Genomic DNA, 20,645 nt, shown 5'->3' on the forward strand with positions numbered 1-20,645 from the left:
AATAAGGAAAGCAGAGGTTAAAACAAGATGTTCACTTCTCAGGCTGGGCCCTCTCTCCACGCCCAGGAATCCCCAATGAAAGGGCCGATCTCTTACAAAACTGAGGAGGTTTTGGCATCTCTCCGGGGAAAGGTGACAGAGCTCTTCCTGGTAAAGACTTGTTACCTATTCAGCTCCGGAAGCCTCTCAAATAATCCAAAGTAAAGTTTGAAAAACAGACTTTCCTATAAAAAGCCCTTATTGATTAAGATTTTATACACAGCAATTCCGGAGGTGTAGTGCATGGAAGGTGGGCAGTATGTTATTTCTTACCAGCTTTGTTACTGTTTAAAGGTAGCTTCCGTCACCATCTCTGAAAGAATAAAGCTGGATACTAACCTCTTTTGACAGTGTCCCCCTAATTTCTGGAAGATGACATGGCTTCAGGGCTCATTCCAGCCACTTAAATGACTGGTGAGGCCATCCAACAAGAAGGCCAGGTGTCAGCACTGGCACAGTGGCTGGAATTTCAGTGGGCACCTACCAGAGATCTACATTTGAGAAACCAGATGCCGTCACTTTTCACAGTATCTTAATATATACACGCCTTCTGGGCAGCAGCCTGTCTTCAATACAATCTGAATATTTTTGGTGATGGAGACCAGCGAGACTATGGATAAACAAAACAATTTTCAAAATTTCTAGATGGCTGCAAATGAACAACTAGAAATTAATCACTGAAATCCAATGTAATGTCCTGCCCAATCTTATCTACAAGTGATAACTAATGATAACTTCATCAGGAATGTGTTAAGAAAACTGTTTGGATTAGAGTGAGCTGGGCTTTTTTTGATCCACTTCATCACTCCCCGACCCCCTCCAAAAAGAAAGGAAAGGAAAGAAGACATTTATCCAAACCAGTGCAGAAATTCCTCTCCCGCCACAAAGAATTAGGATCCTGATAAGCACTGAGGAAGGTGAACATAGAGTTGATAAAAAGAATAGCTTGGGGGAAATAGTGTAATAGGAACTGAGGTTAGAAGGGACCTTTAAAGGGCCTAGTGAATATGTGAAACCCCTTACAAATAAAATAAAGAAAAACAAACTCAGTAAGAAAATATATTTTATATCTTTAAATGGACAGTATTGTCTTCTAAATTCCTCAAGCAACAGATACTTTGTAGGGCCTCACATCATTGTGACTTTAAATGAGACACTGAGAAAATGGCTTCACCTCGTTACAGATAAAATTCCTTCTAAAGAATATGTTGCCTAGGGGGCATGAATGGGAGGTGGGGGGTAATGGGGGAATAAGGACACATATGTAATACCTTAATCAATAAAGAAATAAAAAAAAAGAGTATGTTGCCTCTATATCTGGACCTCCATGAAAATGTTTGTCTGGGGACTAGCTGTGAATCCAGAGATGCGGAGAAACATGAATAATTCAGGATGGATCAAGAAAGCTTTGGGATAACCCTTATTCAGCCAACACAGCTGTGTGGAGGGGCCCCGCCACAGCACCAAGCATACAACCTTAGCTCTGCCGCAACAATGTTATAATCGTCCTCCCAGTGCTGTCCCAGCAGCTCCTCCCCACTTGTTTCCTCCCAGTTCACTACAGCACATTAGAGAATCAGGGGCTACAAACTGTGAGTCCACCCATAAAGGCAAGTCTCTATTTTTCCGCTTCACACATTCCTGAAAACATGTCAGAGAGTCAAATATATATCATCAGGGAACTTTTTATTCCTTGGGAGATTAAAAAATTCAAATTCCTTAATTATCCCTCATACACCCATCTCCGATATACTTCCAATCTGTCCACACCCTTTAATTTTATTCTTTTCATCCAGTCAACTACACTCATCACCGGCCCTCCTACAATGAACGTCTGATGGAAGCGAGTCATCCTTTTTTGCAAAGTCAAAACATTTCCCTCCGGTGTCAGCTATTAAGTTTAGGAGGGCTACACTTCTAGTCACTGATATCAGCACGTTCCTCTCTGTTTTCTAGTCAACCTTCTGAAACAACGGTAAAAAGCAATGAGGTATTCCCAACAGTGTCACACTGCCAAGATGGTGATGCTGCTGAAACTAAACGTTAGTTGGCAGAAAACGGTAATGACGAACGCCTTCTGTGCTACTAGGAAACAGTGTTGAATAAATAAGGAATTAGCTAAAGGGAACACAGAGCTGGAGTCTTCTCTTCCACCTCAGATAAACAATGTCCAGGAAACAGATGTCATGGCACACAGCAGACTACTCTTCACATCTCAGAGAGAAATCCTCTTTTCTTCATTCTCCTTGGACCGGCCTTTCCTTTCTGATACACGGTATTCTCTAAAGGGCAGCAATTTGGGTTCCTATGGGAAGGGTCTCTAGATCAAATTAGGATTAGGTGTAACTGCAGCTGCATATAACTAACTGGTAACTCAAATGTGTGGCTTAACCAAAACAGCTTTATTGCTTTCTTGTGTAAAACAGGTTCAGACGCAGGAATCCAGGGCTGCTGTGCTGGCTATCAATCACCACACGCAAACCACTTCTACCTTTCAGTTCGATCACCCTTAGTAGGTCGTCTACCCTCATGTTACCTCATAGGCCAATATGGCTGCCGGAGCTCCAGCCAACACAAAAGCATTCCACATCGAAGAAACAATGTTATAAGTAGGGGGTGGGGGGCGGGGAGAGGCTTCCAGGTTTATCCACAAAGCCCTATTTCACAGGGAATGTAGTAGAAATAGTATTCATCTGCCATCATCGAAAGTGGAATTGATTGGGTTTCAATAGATTAGTCTTTGCTCTAATGAGGAGTGCAGAAGAGCCTGGATAGAAGGAAAAAGAGTCAGTAGCAAGGAGCAACTCATATTCCTTCCTGGCTTTGTTCTCTGGCAAATGCACCTTCAATTGTTATCTCCCTGACAAGGAACTTGTCTTATCCCTGTGTTTTCCACAGCCCTTTCACTGTCAGCAGGGCTATGGCGCCCATTCAGAGGAATTTGGTGAGAAAAGGAGGAGAAATTCCATAGATCACAAGTGGGAGCTGCACAACGCCTACAGACAGGTGGAACCTGTCTTCCAGATGTGAGGAGTGTGATGAGAATGGAGGGGCGGGGGTTATGGATTGAACTGTGTCTACCCCCACCAGATGCTGAAGTTCTAACCCCCAGCCCCTGTGAATGTGACCTTAGTTAGAAAGAGGGTCTTTGCAGATGACAAAGTCAGGATGAGGTCATAAGGGTGGGCCCTAGTCCAGTAAGATTGTGTCCTTATAAAAGGGGGAAATTAGGACACAGATGCACACAAGGAAAATGCCATGTGGTTCAATGAAGACAGAGATCAAGGCGATGCCTATCCAACCCCAGAAACACCAAAGAGTGCCAGCAAACCACCAGAAGCTGGGAGAGAGACCTGGAACCGATTCTCCCTCCCTCACAGTCCTCATGGGCACCCAACCCTGCCGACACCTTGATCTTGGACTTCAGCCTTGGAAACTGTGAGACAATAAATTCCTGTTGTGTAAGCCCCAGTTTGTGGCACTTTGTTACAGCAGCCCTAGCAAACTAACACACGGGGTGGCTGGGACATCTTCACCCACCGCCCAGGGCCCAGCACATTGCTCCCTTCCTCTCAAGTGTCCACACCTGTGTGTGCCCCAGTGATTCTCAGTGCCCATCACTTTCAGCCCCCATCATTTACATGCAGGTTCCCGGAGTGGCTCCAGGAACATTCACTGAGGGGGTGGGGAGTCACAGGACCTTCCACCCTGAAAAGGACCCTCTATCACTATGACCAAGATAACGAGAAGCCAGGCCCTGCTAACTTGGGTACCTATGTTTCAACGTCTCTGCAGGTGATAGAACTGCACAGACATGGAGCTGCCGAAAGCTTCTGTAGAAGCAGAACTGAGTGAAAGAGGAACAGAGTAAATGAGTATTATTGGGAGGCATTGTAATCACACCTCTGATGACTCAAGTTCCAGTGTCTAAGTGTATTCTATTTGTCAGTATCTCGTAGGCATGTGTTTGCGCTTCCATGACACAGTGCAGAGGCTGAAAAAGCTGGTACAGAAAGCTGAACCTTTTAATGCCAAAAGTGAGCTGGAGGAAATCTCACTTCATGCACATTCACTCTCCATTTTCTACTTTCACTTTTTGATTTTAAAAAAATCTAGGGAGGGAATAACATAATGAACATCTGCCTAAAGATCAACTACTCGACTTCATACATCAAAGCTCTGTTGAGGCCCCCAGTATCTGCTCCCTGACCTCAGTTCCCCTCTCCCCCAGAGGTAACCTACAATATGAATGTGGTGTTTACTAGTATTCTCGCGCATGCCTTTGTACTTCTACTATAAAAACAACCACTTAAAATAATGGTGCTCCTCAGTCCCGGACGGTCCCACTGGTTACTTTTTAAAAACCCCTTATCTCTTTCCTTTATTGCCCTCAACTAGCAAAAGAATGGTTATCAGATAAATGTATCCATACCATGAGAGTAATTCATACCATGGGAGTAACTGCAAAGAGCTTAATTTTATTCCTATCAACTAAGATCTATTTTATTCATCGGTGTTACTGGCCTCCTTTCTCCCAGCAATGCTGTGATGTAAGGAATTCAAGCCAGGTCAATGAGAAGCACACTTTGAATGGCTAGCTATTTCTGGCACTCAAGTCAGGTTGGTGAATGGAAGCCTGCATCACTCATACTTAAAATACTCTTTGGCAAAATCCCCAGATAGACAAATTAGAACTTAGGATAACATTACATTTAAATTGCACTCCTTTATATAAAGGACTGGAAAACATTAACCAATAATGAATCATTCACTCTTACCTGTTTTCATAAAAGACATAAATGCAAAAAATAAAATGAAATTGAACTAAACTCAAATACGTTAAGTGGAGAAACCAATGTCTACCATCATATTTGGAGTACAGCCCATTCATAACAAAAGTTTCAACAACTTAACCGAGGAATTCAGTAACTGCTCAGTCAACTAATGGGCTAGCCCCTGAGAGTGTGAAGCGGCAAGGAAGATACGTGATTTTAAAACACACAAAGCAATATTCTATGAACATTTATGGAACTGTTGCATGCCAGGCATGATTCCAGGCATGGAGGATGGGGCTGGAACCACACTCCCGGCCCCAGGAGCCTCCACTCCAGCAGGGCAGTGTGCACAAAGTTCCACTAACCATGTACCCTGAGGCACTCGGGGAAACCCTCCTTGATCAATAAATCACTCTCCAAATCACAGCGTGGCTAAGAATGGCTGCAGTGCTGGTTTCTGGGGAAATCTTAGAAAGCCCCAATTGTTACAGCAAAACAAAGAAAATCTGTTCTATTCCCTAAGTGACTATAGCATCTCTTTGTTGACTACTGGAACCTATTAAAATGTGTTGTTCAGAGCGATTTCCGGCACATAAAAAGTGCAAACTTCCCTGATCCTAAACAAATATCACCAACAGCTGTTGAAAAAATGAGGCCGTTTGGAATTTTAAAAAATGAATTACTGAAAGTAGGGAACTGCCTCGGTGCCCTAAAAACAACTACACATGGCCATTTGAAACAGTCCGGCACTCCGCCCTCGGGGCTGGTTCTGCTCAGAGGTACAGCCAGTTCTGTGGGTAGGAACAGCACTGCACTCATACACGCCTGTCAGCTCTAGAAAGCATTTCCCAGCCGGAGAGAAAACGCACACTGAGAATCAATCATCATCAAGTCACAGGATTTAGAACACAGCCTGAAAAAACATAATAAAAGGCTTGTGAGATGAGATCATGGATACAGACTCTTATCCTTCATACGTCTATGTATTTCTACGATGGAAATCGTCAGGAAAAATGATTAATGCTTTATGTTACCAGAACTTTTACGGTAAAATAAAATGCTACCCCATTTCTTTAATGCTAAGAGGCTGTAAAGCTGAAAATACCGAAAGGAAAAATTATTTGGTACATCGAGAGATAGAAGTGAAATCTCAATTCCCTACTTTTTAAACTACCTTTTCTTTAAGTGATCATTTGCAATGTATTTTTTTTTTCCTGTCTGTGGTTTCTGGTGATCACCTGTGTGATTGACAGAAGTATTATTCAAATTATTATTTTCTACAAAGACCAATTATTTACTAACTTATTAAGATACTATGAATTCTACATTATTAGTAAAAATTTTTAAAAAGACCGTAATAATAGGAATCACATATCAGTTTATTCTCCAAAAACAATTCTTAGAAATGCCTCCAGGTTTGAATTACTTCTCTCTTTGAGAGGATCCATAGAAGTTCAGAGAGGTCAAAATGCACAGACTCTTCTGAAATCAGCCATTTCCATGAGACACAGGTCCTGGTTCGTGGCCACCGCTGCTCTGACAGCAAAGCACCACCAAATCTCATGAGTCAATCAGAGGAGATGGCAACAGGGAGAAAATGGGGTTGTGGGGGCTTGGTTTTTAAACCTCTATCACACCACATGCACTGAAAGATTTCAGTGTTTCCTGATGATGGAAAAACAACTGAACCCAGGGCCAGCTACCTCTTTTATGACAGGTTTTTAAAAGCTCATCTGAAGATGAGATTTTTCTTCGTTCTGCTCCAAACCCCATTTCCCAATAATTGGATGGTAGTTTATGGAGCCAGACAACAATTTGTTACAACTCTGAATCCCTCTAACTACAAGGCCAAGTTTCATCTGTCCCCCCTCCCCACCAACAACTTGAAATATAGGCCTGCGTTCTTAGGCTAAGGTCAGTGCTCAGGGTTACAAACATGGGCAGAGGGATTTGTACACAGGCAACAAAAACAGCTGGAGCTGCGGAGTCCTCAATAGAGTCATTTACAGGCTACAGAGGAGAGGGCTGAGAGTGGGCCTGAGGTGTGAGGCAATGGGACCTCTGAGGTCTCAGGACATGCAGATCCGGGACCACAGCAGAAAGAGGCCAAGAATGAGAGGGTAACGTGAAGTGTGTGAGCCACAACCTCAGAGAGTGCCTACAGTGGCCAAAGCCCTCCTCCCACGAGCCAGCTTCATTTCTTCTCGAGGCCGTTCTGCCAATGGCTGCTAGAGTTTTTCAGCCTTCATTCTGAAGGTTCCCGCTGCCAATACCTGTCTCAGTGGTCACTGGCTGACCCCTAAAGACCAGAGAGTCAGATTCCCCAATATTAACGTACCCCAAGAGGACAATTCTTTCTGCCAGGCTCATGTTGGGCATGAAAGCCTTCGACTATCTGGCATTTCTTTTAATCAGTTACAATGCTTTGGGCTCCTTTTACAAAGCCATCTGACTGGCAGACATCAATGCAGAAACTGAGAAACCCCCCCTTTCTGTGGCCCCGCAATGCGCAGTCATCCATTTCAAAGCCTGTGCAGCTCCCAGGGTTCAGCTATAGACATAGCTCACTCAGATTCTTCATTGTTCAGACATCCAAGGAACCTAGCCGTCGAGGAGATAAAAGGCTTCTTCTGAAAGCACCATGGAAAAGAAAATATTTGTTCTGTCACCGTGCCCCTACAAATGCGCTCTTATGCTCCATGGCTGGAGGTCTAAGAAGATGAAAATGGAGGGGCCTTCACAGAGCTGGTGGAGACCTGGTCAGATAAATTGGGGGTTGGGGATATGTGCTGTCCTAAATTGGAGAATGCTGAGGTGCCCTCCAGCCTGCGGCTATTCTACTCATTCTTACAAAATATTCCGCACTTCAGGATGGCATTCAAAAGAAACACTTTGACTTTTTTTTTTCCACTACTGAATATAACTGCAATTATATTTAAAATATCTGTACTTTCCATCTCTTTGACAGGCCCCCTTCACTTGTGAAGTTTCTATTCAATACATTTCAATAGTCCCATCTCTTTCTAAAAAATAGTAAGCTGACCCCCAACAAAGCCAATACTAGGAGAAGAGACCAAGTATTTTTTTTTTAACGTTTCTTTGCAAATAGTTATTTCATTCATTAGAATTTCAATGTTAGAAGAAATGATAATAGAAAACTCAAGGAGACTCACATTTAAATATTTATATGTATAAAAATATTGTAGGGATTAATCCCTAGGGGCCAAATTTAATTGTCACTTTAAAAAGTCATCCTTTTTTTTCCCCACTTCCCGCCCTTTAGCCCCCTCCTCCCAACCCCTCCCCACCCGCCCCAGTTCTTCACTACCCTATTGCCCATGTCCAGGGCTATGCATATAAGTATATAAGTTCTTTGGTAAAAGTCATCCTTTGACATAACAACCTGGAAGTGAAATGCAGCTGCAGCACATGTCCCAGCTCACAGTAGGTTTCCCTAAAGAGGGAGCCATCCTCCTTAAGGCACGGTGAATAAGGGTCAATGACTTCTGACCGGTGGCTTCACCTGAACACATGAACAGTCTCAACACCTTTCTTAATGGCCAGAAGCCAGAAGCCCCAGCAGCAGAACCACCAAGTGCTTAGGTCACACTGACAGCTGGTTTATAATCTCTAGGATGAGCCCAGGGAGAGCGGTCCTCACTCCCAAAGAACTACCTCTTCTCTGGTGATAACACTCTACCGCCGGCAGACCTGTGTGGATGGAAGCAATCTGGCAGTCCCACGCTTGCATGGAATCTCGTGTCGCCTCGATGCTTGGGTCTACCTCCTCTGTGTAGGAGGCTTAACATATTCCAGTGGGGGATCAAGACAAAATAAAGGTGGGAAACTGGTGAGATTTTATGTTGAGATCATTTTAAGAAAGCACCAAACACACAAAGGTAATATTTAAGGAGGGTAACATTTTAACAAGAACAAGAGGATAGTATGAAGTTAGAACGTCAAGTAAAGTTCCCATTTTCCCTTGGCCCTCTGTAGGCAACTTCTGCAAGTCTTAAGCTGATAATTTATGTGTGGAAAACATGCACCTCGGCTCAGTTTTGTTTAGTTGGTGTGGTTTTTTATTTTTAGTTGTAAGATTTTTTTCATCTTTTAAAAGTATCATCACATAAAGTTGTTTTATTTCCGTTTGATGTAGATTAAGGATACCTATGAATGAAGATGGGTTCCAGTTTACCTTATCAGGTCCGGAAAAGATGGCCCTGCCTGTCAGAACATAATGCCTGACATGTTTTTGGAGGTACGTCATTGTTTCGTGGTCAGCTCAGTAATATAATCACTTGTCCAGTATCTTTATATGAGGCACCGGAGCTCTTCATGACAGTTCATGCATTTAAATCAACACGTGGTTATTTTTACTCAACGTTGCTGCACTGGGGCATCACCCTCCTCATTCCTCAAGTCCTGTGAGCATTATTTTAATTATTCTAGTGCTTACATCTTCCTAGTTTATCGCTTCACGTCCTTTAATTATGGTGACTTTTTGAATACATTGAAACACTGCAGTAACACTGCAGAGATTTTCTGGCTTCAGGAATAAAAACTACTCTGCTTATTGCCTGTGGACGCCCGTAGTCACTCCAACCCCAACACGGATGGTTGCTTATGTTTCTTTGCTTTGTAAAAGCAGAGAGGTTCTCTATCCTAATTTAAACAACTCTGTCCTTCCAGAGTCTTTAGAACTGGGCAGCCCTGGAGCAAATTAAAGGTTTAAATATTTGACAGTATTGTAAAGGGAACATTCCTTTATTATTAATTTTATGATACCCTTATTTATTGTTTTTACTGTGCTTTTAAGTTCCAGTGGTAGCCTACAGATATTTAACACACATGCATAATTACATTTAAAATATACTCTAGTTATATCTTTTTATATGTGTTTATCACATCTGTCAGTTTTGATGATGATTAAAACTTGAGTGCAGCAAACACAATTTGAATTGACCGAAATACAGCTTATTTCAACACATGATATGCCTTTTAATTAGTACACTTTATGCCATGTGTCACCTTTGATATAACATGATGGACTGTTGGCTTTTGGAAGGCTCAACTTGTTCAAGGCCTTATAACTACCATTTCCCCTGTCACTTAGATGCCCACTATTGGCCAGCAGAAGTGCCTTCAATTTGGCTCATCTGTTCTTTATAGCTCAACCTCCACACACGATTGAAAGCATGCTTGTTCTTTAGCAAAAACAAAATACCCAAACAAACAAACAAAACCACCGATTCCAAACCGATAATTTTTCCCTAAGTTCCAGAAAGAGTCTTGATGCACTTTAGTGGAAAGTAATATTAGAAATCAAAATTGGGATGCAGGGAGGGAGTGCCTAGTATGATGTTTCATGAGTATGGACTAGAAGCTGGAAGGTAACTGTTCATTACCTTCTTTAGAACAGAGCAGAAAAATTGTATTTCGTTTTCATTTAATAAATATTATAAGTGCAGCGTGGGCCAGGTGGCTCAGTTGGCTGAAGCATCATCCTGTGCACCAGAAGGGTTGTGGTTCATTCCCAGTCAAGGCAGATGCCTAGGTTTCGGGTTTGATCCCAGGTGAGAGCCCATACGGGAAGCAGCCAATCGATGTTTCTCTTTCACATTGATGTTCCTCTCTCTCTCTCTCTCTCTCTCTCTCTCTTCTCACCTACCAGCTCTCTCCCCCCCCCCCCCTCCCTCTCTCTCTAAAATCAATGAGCATATCCTTGGGTGAGGATTGAAAAATAAATAAATAGCCTGACCAGCGTGGCTCAGTGGTTGAGTGAGCCACATGAGACCTATGAACCAGGAGGCCACAGTTCGATTCCCGGTCAGGGCACATGTCTGGGTCGCAGGCTAGATCCTCAGTGTGGGGTATGCAGGAGGCAGCCGATCAATGATTCTCTCTCATCATTGATGTTTCTATCTCTCTCTCCCTCTCCCTTCCTCTCTGAAATCAATAAAAATATACCTAAAAATACATAAGTAAATAAATAGATAATTTTTTAAAGATTATAAGTTCATATAGAAGGTTTAAATGTAACTCTAAGTTTACTAAGTCCTTTTTTTCCTTATGTGAATAATATTCATTAATATTCTCTTTTCTAAATTATCATCTTTAATATTTATACACATGCAAAAATTGCCATAGCAATCCATTTATTTAACTAATAATATTGAAAGTACTAGGAATCTCATTTTCTAAAACATAATTATAATTTTTCCAAGTATACTATTCAATAATAATCACAATACATTAATTATTTCATCATTACACTTTGGGCTATCAAACAAATTAGTGGTTTTGTGTTTTTTCTCTATAACCAAGTGAACATGGGTAGAACCTACAAGGGATGTCTCTTTGCTTTCATAAGCAAAATACAAACCTCCTATGTAATTGTATATGTGTTCATTTGTAAGACAATATTACTATTATTTCTTATCAAAGACAGTTTTAGTGTTTATCTCTAATATTTCAAATGCCATTAGGAAAACAGAAAGGTATTTATTACCTTAATATTATAACAACTAAAGTTTCTAAAAGCAATTAAGAATATCAGTGAACCCAAATAAGTTACTATTCACATTTATAAGAATTTAAATTAAGTATTGTCTTTAAGATTCCCCAAACTAAAAAATAGTAATTTTTGTTATATTTATCATATTCATTGTTATATTATCTTTTATATTGAAAACACTTAAGAAAAAAGTCGCAAAATTTTAAATTTAACTTAGCCAGAAAAATAAATGGTTTAAAAACCATGAAAAGTATTAAAAAAAGACCAGTTAAAGAGAACTTACCAGACATTACAATTCAATAAAAAGCCATTGAATTCAAAACAGAATGGTTTTGGCACAGAAACAGACATACAGAGATCAGCAGAGAGAGTCCAGAAATGATCCAAATATACACGTGACAAGGGTAACATTTCAGTCCCATGAAAAATTAAATTTCTTGTTATAACTAGGATTTAAGTAACTGGAAAAAAATAAAAGATTCCTACCTCATATCATTTATAAAATTTAAAACTGGAGTAAGACTTAATGTTTAAAAACTTTGGGAAGGAATTTTAAGAGAATATTTGTATGACCTTGTGATGTACGACACCACCTTGCGCAAAACAGATAACTAAGAAACAATAAAAAAAAGACAAACATATTTGATTGAATAATAATAAACAATTTTCGTTTGGCAAAAGGCATATACATAGAGACAAAAACTGTCAAGATATATTTGCAAAAATACAGAGTATTAACATTTCTGAAATACAATAAATAGCTTTCTGGAACTGTGAAACAAAAACACTACAAAATAAATAAATGGGCAGTGGTAATGAACATGAAATGAAACAAAGAGAAATTCAAATGGACAATAAACATAAGAAAATATACTCCACATCAATGGTACTGCAGAAAATGCAAATTAAAGTAATGGTCGGAAAAAATAAGACTGGCACGAATTAAAAGGAATGGTAGCATCCAATGCTGGTGAGAATGTAGGAAATGGGTGCTCTTATGTGCAAATGTGATTTGCTAGTCCTTTGGGGAACATACTCTAACAATATCTATTAAAATTAAAAATACACATACCGTTTGACCAAGCAATTCCACTTCTGGGAATCTATCCTATAGGGGAAAAAAAAAAAAAAGGACCAGTATGTAAGGACATAGGTACAAAGATGTTTATTGCAGCATTATTTGTGGTGGGGCAGAGGAAGGAAAGGGCTGGTAATAACATAAATGACCGTCAATGGGAAAATGGTTAAATGAAATGTGATATATCTGTAATATATAATAGTATATAATTATACAGAAGAATGAGATAAATCTGACTTGGAAGACTGACATTGTCAGCAAAACAAATTGAAGAGAGTGCTAAAATCTCATTCTGAAGAGAGCAGCAACAAGGGCAAGAAAATGATGGGTGGGAATGCATTCGTGCACCTGCATAGGGGATGGAAGAATACAGAGAAACACTGAAGGCAAGCAGTGGCCACCTGGGGTTGTGACTGGATGTAGGGACTGGAAGAGATGAGGATTATTTATTTCTCTTAGTGTATCTTAGTGCTGTTTCACTAGTTACTATAGCACCACATTAATCTCATAATTTAAAAAATCTATTTAAGAACAATCATTAGCGTTTCTGACTGGTAGTAGAGCAGCAGTGTTTCCAGACATTCATCTTTTAGTAAAATAGTAAACAGACAAACATTCTCCTAAAGTGAATTAACACAGATGGTTGGTGAACATTGACTTCAGTCTTTGGTAGTCAAGGCATGCTTTTGTAAACTAGTTTTATTTGATGATAATATTTTTAGACATCTTCTGGAAATATGCCCCAAGATTTCCACAAACTACCTCCTGGTCATGCTGGGTACCTTTCCACGGTCACCACACAGAAAGTGTTTCTCCTCCAGAAGACACAGACCTGAGGCATCAGAGCAATCAATGACTTCCACTCTCGTTCCGCCATCTTTCCCGGTCCACCCTCTCTGGATCAGGTTCCCCAACTTTGGCACTATTGACATTTTGGGTAGATAAGTCTTTATTGCAGAGAGCATGATGTTTTCCTGTGCTCTGTAGGAGGTTTAACAACATCCCTGGCCTCTGCTTTCTAGATGATGGGAGAAGCCACACTCCCCAGTAGTTGTGACCATTAAAAATGTCTCTAGACATTGTCTAATGTTCCCTGAGGGGACGAAATCACCTCTGGTTGAGAACCACTGTTTTAGACCAACAATTAGTTGAAATGTACAATCAACCTTCCTTGTTTTATAAGACTCAGTCACTGCAGGGACTGTTAAAGCCTAAGGCCAACCCTCATTAACTATTCCCTGATCACCACCGTTCCAGACTGGGTGGCCCTCTCACCCACTAGACGTGAACCCCTGAGCTTACACACCTGAAGCTCATCTGGTCACATCCTTCCTCCTCAATTCCCCGGCTATGCTGAGCCTGAGCTGTCCCACTGCAGTCCTTTCCAGAAGAAATGTGGCTGTTTCCCTCTGACTTCAGCTTGAAATCATTACCTGAGCTGCTCCCAGAACTACCCATCCAACCGTTTCTCTTGGGCTTCCCTGAGGGAGTTTTTCTGACCAAGTATTTGCTCATTTGTAGTCACTCATTTCTCAACTCAGTCTCCCCATCTCTTCCAACAACACATGTTGGGGGACATTTTTACCCCAGTGTCTCCACACTGTATCAACTCATGCATGATTCTCCCTAATTTATCTCTAAGACTAGAGTGTCATTATACCACTGGAAAACTCTCCACAGTTTCCTCAATTGATCTATACATGTAATGCAATTCCAATAAAAATCTCAACAGACCATTTTTGTAGAAAATGATTCCAAAATTAAAACCCTAAACTAGCCAAAACAACTTTGAAAAAAAAATAAACAAAGTTGAAGAACTAACAATATCTGCTATCTAAAGTTCTTATAAGGCTATAAAAATAGTGTGGTGTTGATGTGAAGACAAACAGGCCAATGGAACAGAAAAGAAAGTCTGTTACTAGACACACAAATATATGGACAACTATTTTCAACAAGGTACAAAGTGATTCAGTGGAGAAAGGACAGTCTGTCCCACAAATGATGTTGGAACAAATATGTACTACACTTAAGAACATGAACTTCAATCCATACTTCACCCTGTATACAACATTAACTCAGAATGAATCATAGACCTAAATGTAAAGTTGAAAACTATAAATCTTCTGGGGGGAAAAAACTCAGGAGATAAATTAGACTTCATCAAAATTTAAAACTTGGCTCTTCAATAGATGCTGTAAAGAGACCGAAAATACAAGCCACAGGCTGAGAGGAAAGCCACCAATGGTGAATAGTAGCTTTATTTATAATGGCCAAAACCTATAAGCTATAAGTGACTCGAATGTCCATCAGCAAGGCAATGGATAATGCAACTATGCTGTACCCACTTAATAGGATATTACTTAGCAATACAAACATAATTTCAAAATAATTATGCTGAATAAAATAAACCAGACCATGAAAAAGTGCAAACAGTACTCTTCCATTTATTTAAAATTTTAGAAAATGCAAACTGATCTTTAGGTATGGAAAGTATTAGTAACTGACTGGGCATGTGAGGGTGGAAGGAGCGATTTTAAATTGGTAAGAGGAAACTTCTGGGTAAGGTGGGTACTCCACTACCTTGATTGTGATGGTAGTTTCAGATATATACATACATCTATTTATAAACTTGTACTTTAAGTGCAGTTTATTGTAGTCAATTACGCTTCAATAAAGCTGTTTAAAAAAAAAAGGAGGGGGGAGCATTGTTAGCTGCTGGGGAACATTAACTACTAGACCATGCAGGGTTCTGCCGCTCCTGGGACAGCTGAAATTGACTCATGCTACGGGGAATTCCATGATGGCCTTTTTTGTTTGTTTGTTTTGTTGTTTTAAAATCTGTTGGGGTTTATGACACATAGAATTCACAATTCTTGGGTACTTAGCCTAGGAGATGTTACACAGTAGATAAAAGGTGCATGTTGGGCAGGTAAGTACCAATTTAAATTATCTTTGCTTTAATTTCCCCTTTAACTGTTTCCCAAGACAAGTACCGCCATCACCATCCTACTGTGATCTTAAAGATATTGTCCGGCCAACGACTTTCAGGGCGGAAAGGAAATTAGAATAGAGCCAAGTGGCCTGAACCCTCAAAGATAATAAAGTACCATGCTTTTAACCCGATGTTTGATGACAATAATTTTTCTTGTGATTCTATACAAATCAAATGCATTTACATACAAATTGGTAATACCTTAGAATTCCACCTAAGAAAGCCACCATTGTTCCCCTAAGACGTGGAACCCATACACGGATCTATTCATTTCATTTCAGTATATAATGTCAAGTGCATTTGTAAAATATACTCCATTGCTTCCAAGTGCTTCTTTAATCCACAAGGACTGGTTTTAGCGTTTAAACTAATTTGCCTTAAACGTAAAAAACCTGTTTATTCTCCCAGATAATTGATTCTTGATTTGTTAAGCTTCTAAACATGATGCTTTATACCCTGCAATACAAAACCCCTGGTGAACTCGCTCATTGCCCCATGCAGAGCAAATGCTGTTCAGCGCCTCTGCAGCGAGGCCAAGGAGAGCGGAGGAGAGGAGCAGCACGCTCCCTCCCTTCTCCTGCCAGCGCCAAGGTCCCCACTGCCCCCGCAGTAAACATCATTTGTTCCACAGCAGCTACACGAGGATGTCACGAGGTGCCAACTCCTCAAAGCAAATACCGTCCTCGGCTTTCGAAAAACAAAAAGAAATCCAAAAGATAACCTCTGTCTTCAGCTAACCTCCTAAGTAAAAGCATTTCCCACCATCACCGATGACAATAAAGACTGCATTGGAAAATCAGGGTTTAGTGAGAGTCCGGCATTCAGTGCTAATGTCACCATAAGGTTAATCCTGTTGGTCTCTATGGCACCACGGAAGTCAGAAATCATTTTCCTGCACAATGAAGAGCACAAAGCGGATGCCAAGTACATATTTTCTAACAGGGTAAGAACACCTTCACATAAGCATCTACTAAATATGCAAATAGTTCTTGAAAGAAGAATTTATATTCCTAGAATAAAGGCATTTAAAAATCTTTCCCTGAATAGAATATACATATTTGATTTTCTTATTAGGATTTTCATTCTTAAAACAGTAAAATTTATCCTTCTGTGCTTGCTCAAATGGATGCCACCCATGTCCACTTGCAAATAAAATTCAGAGAATATGTTTAATAAAATGTTTTTCTCTCCTGCAAGTGTGCTTCCAGAGTTATCTGCCTGCAATTCCTTTGGCCACAATTTACCTGGGTGATGTAGGAGGTGACGCTGAACCAGAAGGCCCCTGGGAACAGAAGTGCACATTTCCGGCATGTGCTATGTGCATGTCTTAGGTTCCCACAGCTAAGCATGGAAAAGTCCTCAACCTCATTCTAGAAGTGGTGGCTTTATAGAACAACATGATAAAAGACAATGCAGGTGAATTCAGATGGGAGAAATGACCCTCCAGAATTCTCAGAGGGAAGCCCCTGTGCAGAAAGCAGAGAAGGAAACCCTGAAATAACTTTGCCCAGCTGGTAAGGTCTGACAGCAGGCTGCCAGCAAGAGCAAAGAGCAGGGAGCTGAACTGTCAGGAGTCAGAAGGGCAGAGAGGGTTAAGGAGCAACTCCAAGACACAATGCTCTCTTCCAGGTACCACCCACCTCCCCACAGTTAGCCAGAGGGCCAGGCAGCACAATGGGGTACTGAGGACAATACAGAATACAGCTGCCCAGCTCAATGTCTCATTAGGTATGCACCCATTTGGGGACTGCCAGTTACTGCAGCTGGGAACACCACATCCCACCAATGTGACTGTCACAAGTCTCTTATTTGTCTGAGCAAACAGCATCCTGGTGGTGCTGATGTGAGACTCTGAGGTCTTCCCTTTGGTTGTAGTTTTAAGAGTAAACTCTTAAGAAGAGGTTGAGGGCACGCTTTGTAAAATGTTCAAAGAAACCGTGACAAGCATGGTGAAGTCAAGCATGCCTGTGAAGTGCCCCCCTTTATTCGGTCCACGCTATGGATGTCAGTGCTAAAATTCGTATCTTTACAGTACAAAACGCAGCCACATCCTTGCAGATGTTCCCTGACTCCTAACAAAATAGACTTGCCCTTAAGAAGCAAAGGTTGCTTTCCAGTTCCTGGTGGGTAGGAACCCCAAATCCTAGTCCCAGCTCACAGCCAAGAAACTCTCTGAGCACAAGCAAATCCCGAATCCTCGGAACTGGTTCCTCACTTACCAAACAGAAGTATTTCTCATTAGATTTCTGTTAAAGTTTCTTTCAGCTTTGCCATCTTAGAATTAAGAGTCTCCATATGGACATCTATAATATCCTACTTCATTTTCGTCAAAGCCTGTCTCTCCCAAAGCACAGTGTCAAGAAGTGACCTGTCTTCGTGCTGAGGATGGGCAAAGGGATGAATTGCTCTGAAGGAGGGGCCGCTAGCACAGCCTGTTCCTCACAGCCTGATGATGCAGAACAGAACACCTGTGGGTCTATCCCCACAGGGTACCTACAGGAAACTCGTAACCAGGGTGGACCTTCATGGGTAAATGTGGATTCCCACAAATAATAGGTCAACTGACCTCTTTAACACATCTTCACTGACAGAAGATTTGTAAACAGTCCCTCAGAAAATGCAGCTCAAATGATCTGGCTTTAAGGGAATTTCCTCAGCCTATATTGTGGTCTGTAGAGTTATACAGGGCAAAAATAAGTGATTGGGAGAAAGCTTCATTCCCAATGTATTTTATTTATTTAATAAAACACTCACAATATGTTTTATTTATTAATAAAATACTGCATGCCAAACACTGTTATAAACACTTCACAAATACTAACTGATAACAATCCTCAAAACACTCCAGGAGAGAACAGTATTCCCATTTTAGATGGGAATACTAAAAACGCATAGAGGTGAAACAACTTCCTGAAGGTCACACGGCTGGCTCAATGACAGATACATGATTGGAACCCAGGTGTGTGGCTACTGGGTCCATGCTCTGAAATGCCCATTGAGTAGCAGACCTGGGAGGTGGCACTACTAGTCATTTCTCTTAAAAGACTGAGAAAGCACAGCCATCTTCCTGCTTCAGTGGCACCTGTCCAAGCCTTGCTGAAAAGGATTGCTCACTAAAGACTTCCCCTAATTCCCGTTTGACTCAGGTTTGCTAAAAAGTTATTCTAGTAAATATGAAATAGGAAACTTCCCTTCGTGCCTTTGGGCCTCAGAAGCTCACTTTGTTACACCCTAAAGCTCTCCTAAGAACAATAGTTCTTAATTGGGGTGACATTTTGGATTCACCTCGAGAATCAGCTGAAAGTCCACAAGCTTTGGGCTTCCGCTGCCTCCACCCAAACAAACACACACAGATTCTGCTGTGCATTCCCAAGTGTGTTTGCAAATGCACACAGACTCTGATACAGCTCCCCGAAGCAGAGCTAAGGTCTTCGTACAATTGTCAAAGGTACGATGATCAATCCTACACTGTTTCTACCTCCCAGGTCTGCTCTCCTACCCACTTCACAGAAGATGAACGCAGGCGTGATGAGGGATGCTGCAGAAACATACAAACACCCAACTGCCTATTCGATGAATATATAAATGCAATTGACATTCCTTCACAGTCTGAAATCCTCTCTTTACTCCCAGGGTATATTACACCGTGCTCTCTTTATATAAACATGTCACTTTAAATGCTAATTCGGGTGTAACACTCCATGTTTTTCTTTGTTTTGTTTCTGGGTTTCTAACATTCAAAATGACATTGGGCTTCCATTTGGCTTCGACATTAGATATTCTGAAATTCTTGCTTCAATATTTGTGGAGATGGGAGAGAAGAAAGTGCTATGAAGAAAACTAAATTTATTTTAAAACGCATCCAAATATGGTTTACATGTTCTTTATTTTATTTGAATTAAGCTCTTTCCCTCTCTTTCAGGAAATGCTGCCTTCATCTTGCTGAAAAGCTCATAAATCTAACTCAACTCAGTTTTAACGCCAAGGTGATTCCCTCTCCTTGTATTCTGGAATAGCCTCATTTTATTCAAACTACTTTCCCAAAGGGTCCGTCAAGGCAGTATATTCTGGCTGAAACACAATCAGCCTGAATGCCTTCTTTTTAAAAAGTACACAAACCTATATATGTCCATTACTCCATTCAATACATCAATATGAGACTATCTCCTACACCCAGCAGGCCCAGCTCACCCAGAAGTTTCTAGGAACGATCAGGTCCTTTGCCTCTGCGGTCCTACCCACTCTGTGACAAAACCCTCTCCCTCTGCTCACTCCCATCTTCCACCCCATACCTGCACACCCTGCCCTGCCCTGCCCTGCCCAAGAAAGACAAAGTCAGAAAGAACTGAAAGAAGTCCCTCACCCTTTCATACATTTCTTCACTTACACATGTGGCAAAAAGGTTCCCGACAGCTGCTCCCAGCTCGGGTCACCCTGTCCCTCTGCAGTCATCCTTTAATGAACGGCCTTCCGCTATGCTAAATGCAGCTCAGAGGCACCCTGCCCTGAAGCACGTGCACTCCGGTGAGACACGGAAGAGGAAACATCACTGAGATGCAAGTGAATGGGTTTCTCACAGGGGGACGTCCAGCACTGTGGCAGGTGTGTTTCAGACGCCTGGCTTCGTTGTGGAGAGGGAGGCGAACTTCCTTGCAGACCTGGCCATAGTGTACGACAGCACACACCTGCACTGCTGATTCCACGGCCAGCCCTGCAAGAGCCCCGCCACTTCCAGAACCATGGTGAAAGGGAAGGGTGGAGGAGAAGGAACACAGCTCCACAGAGAGGAAGAGTTACTGGACACTGGTACTGTGGCTGCAGCAATAATTTAAGCTAAGCCAAAAGGATTGCTAAATTGCATTCTAGTCATTGTAATACTCGCAGCAACTCCTCAGCAGGCAGAGCACACTTTTCCAGGGCTTCTGAGCACCTAGGACCTGCCTCTCTCTTGGTCTCTGCTACTGGACACCCTTGTCAAGTGGGTACAGCCAATAACCATCAAATCAAGAAACTGGCCAAGTGTCAGTCACTGTTTCTACTAAAACAGATAACTGCAGAGAGTTGCATGGATCCAGCCTTGTGGGGCTCCATGAAACGGTGCTCATGATGGAAACGCGGAAAAGAAAGGCTATTTTAAGTAGGAGGGAGAATTGACTAGCTGAGAATAGACAGAGCAAGTTTCCTTCTTCTCTGTGTAGGGAAATCTGAAACTCCATTACAAAGCAAGATTGGAGGAGGCAAGGGAGC

The 20,645-nt window shown here is 41.4% G+C and overlaps 1 protein-coding gene across 4 annotated transcripts in view; it reads right to left on the reverse strand.

The window, feature by feature from the left end:
* Nucleotides 1–20,645, reverse strand: part of MAST4 (microtubule associated serine/threonine kinase family member 4) — a 310,042-nt gene that overhangs the window by 222,833 nt on the left and 66,564 nt on the right. For all 4 annotated transcript variants that reach the window (XM_080677583.1, XM_080677591.1, XM_080677587.1 and 1 more), the window contains exon 3: nt 12,401–12,436. In XM_080677583.1, the coding sequence (XP_080533709.1) occupies nt 12,401–12,436 (36 nt within the window). The remainder of the gene's footprint in view (nt 1–12,400; nt 12,437–20,645) is intronic.

Source organism: Plecotus auritus, assembly GCF_963455305.1.
Source record: "Plecotus auritus genome assembly, chromosome: 7".
NCBI lineage: Eukaryota > Metazoa > Chordata > Mammalia > Chiroptera > Vespertilionidae > Plecotus > Plecotus auritus.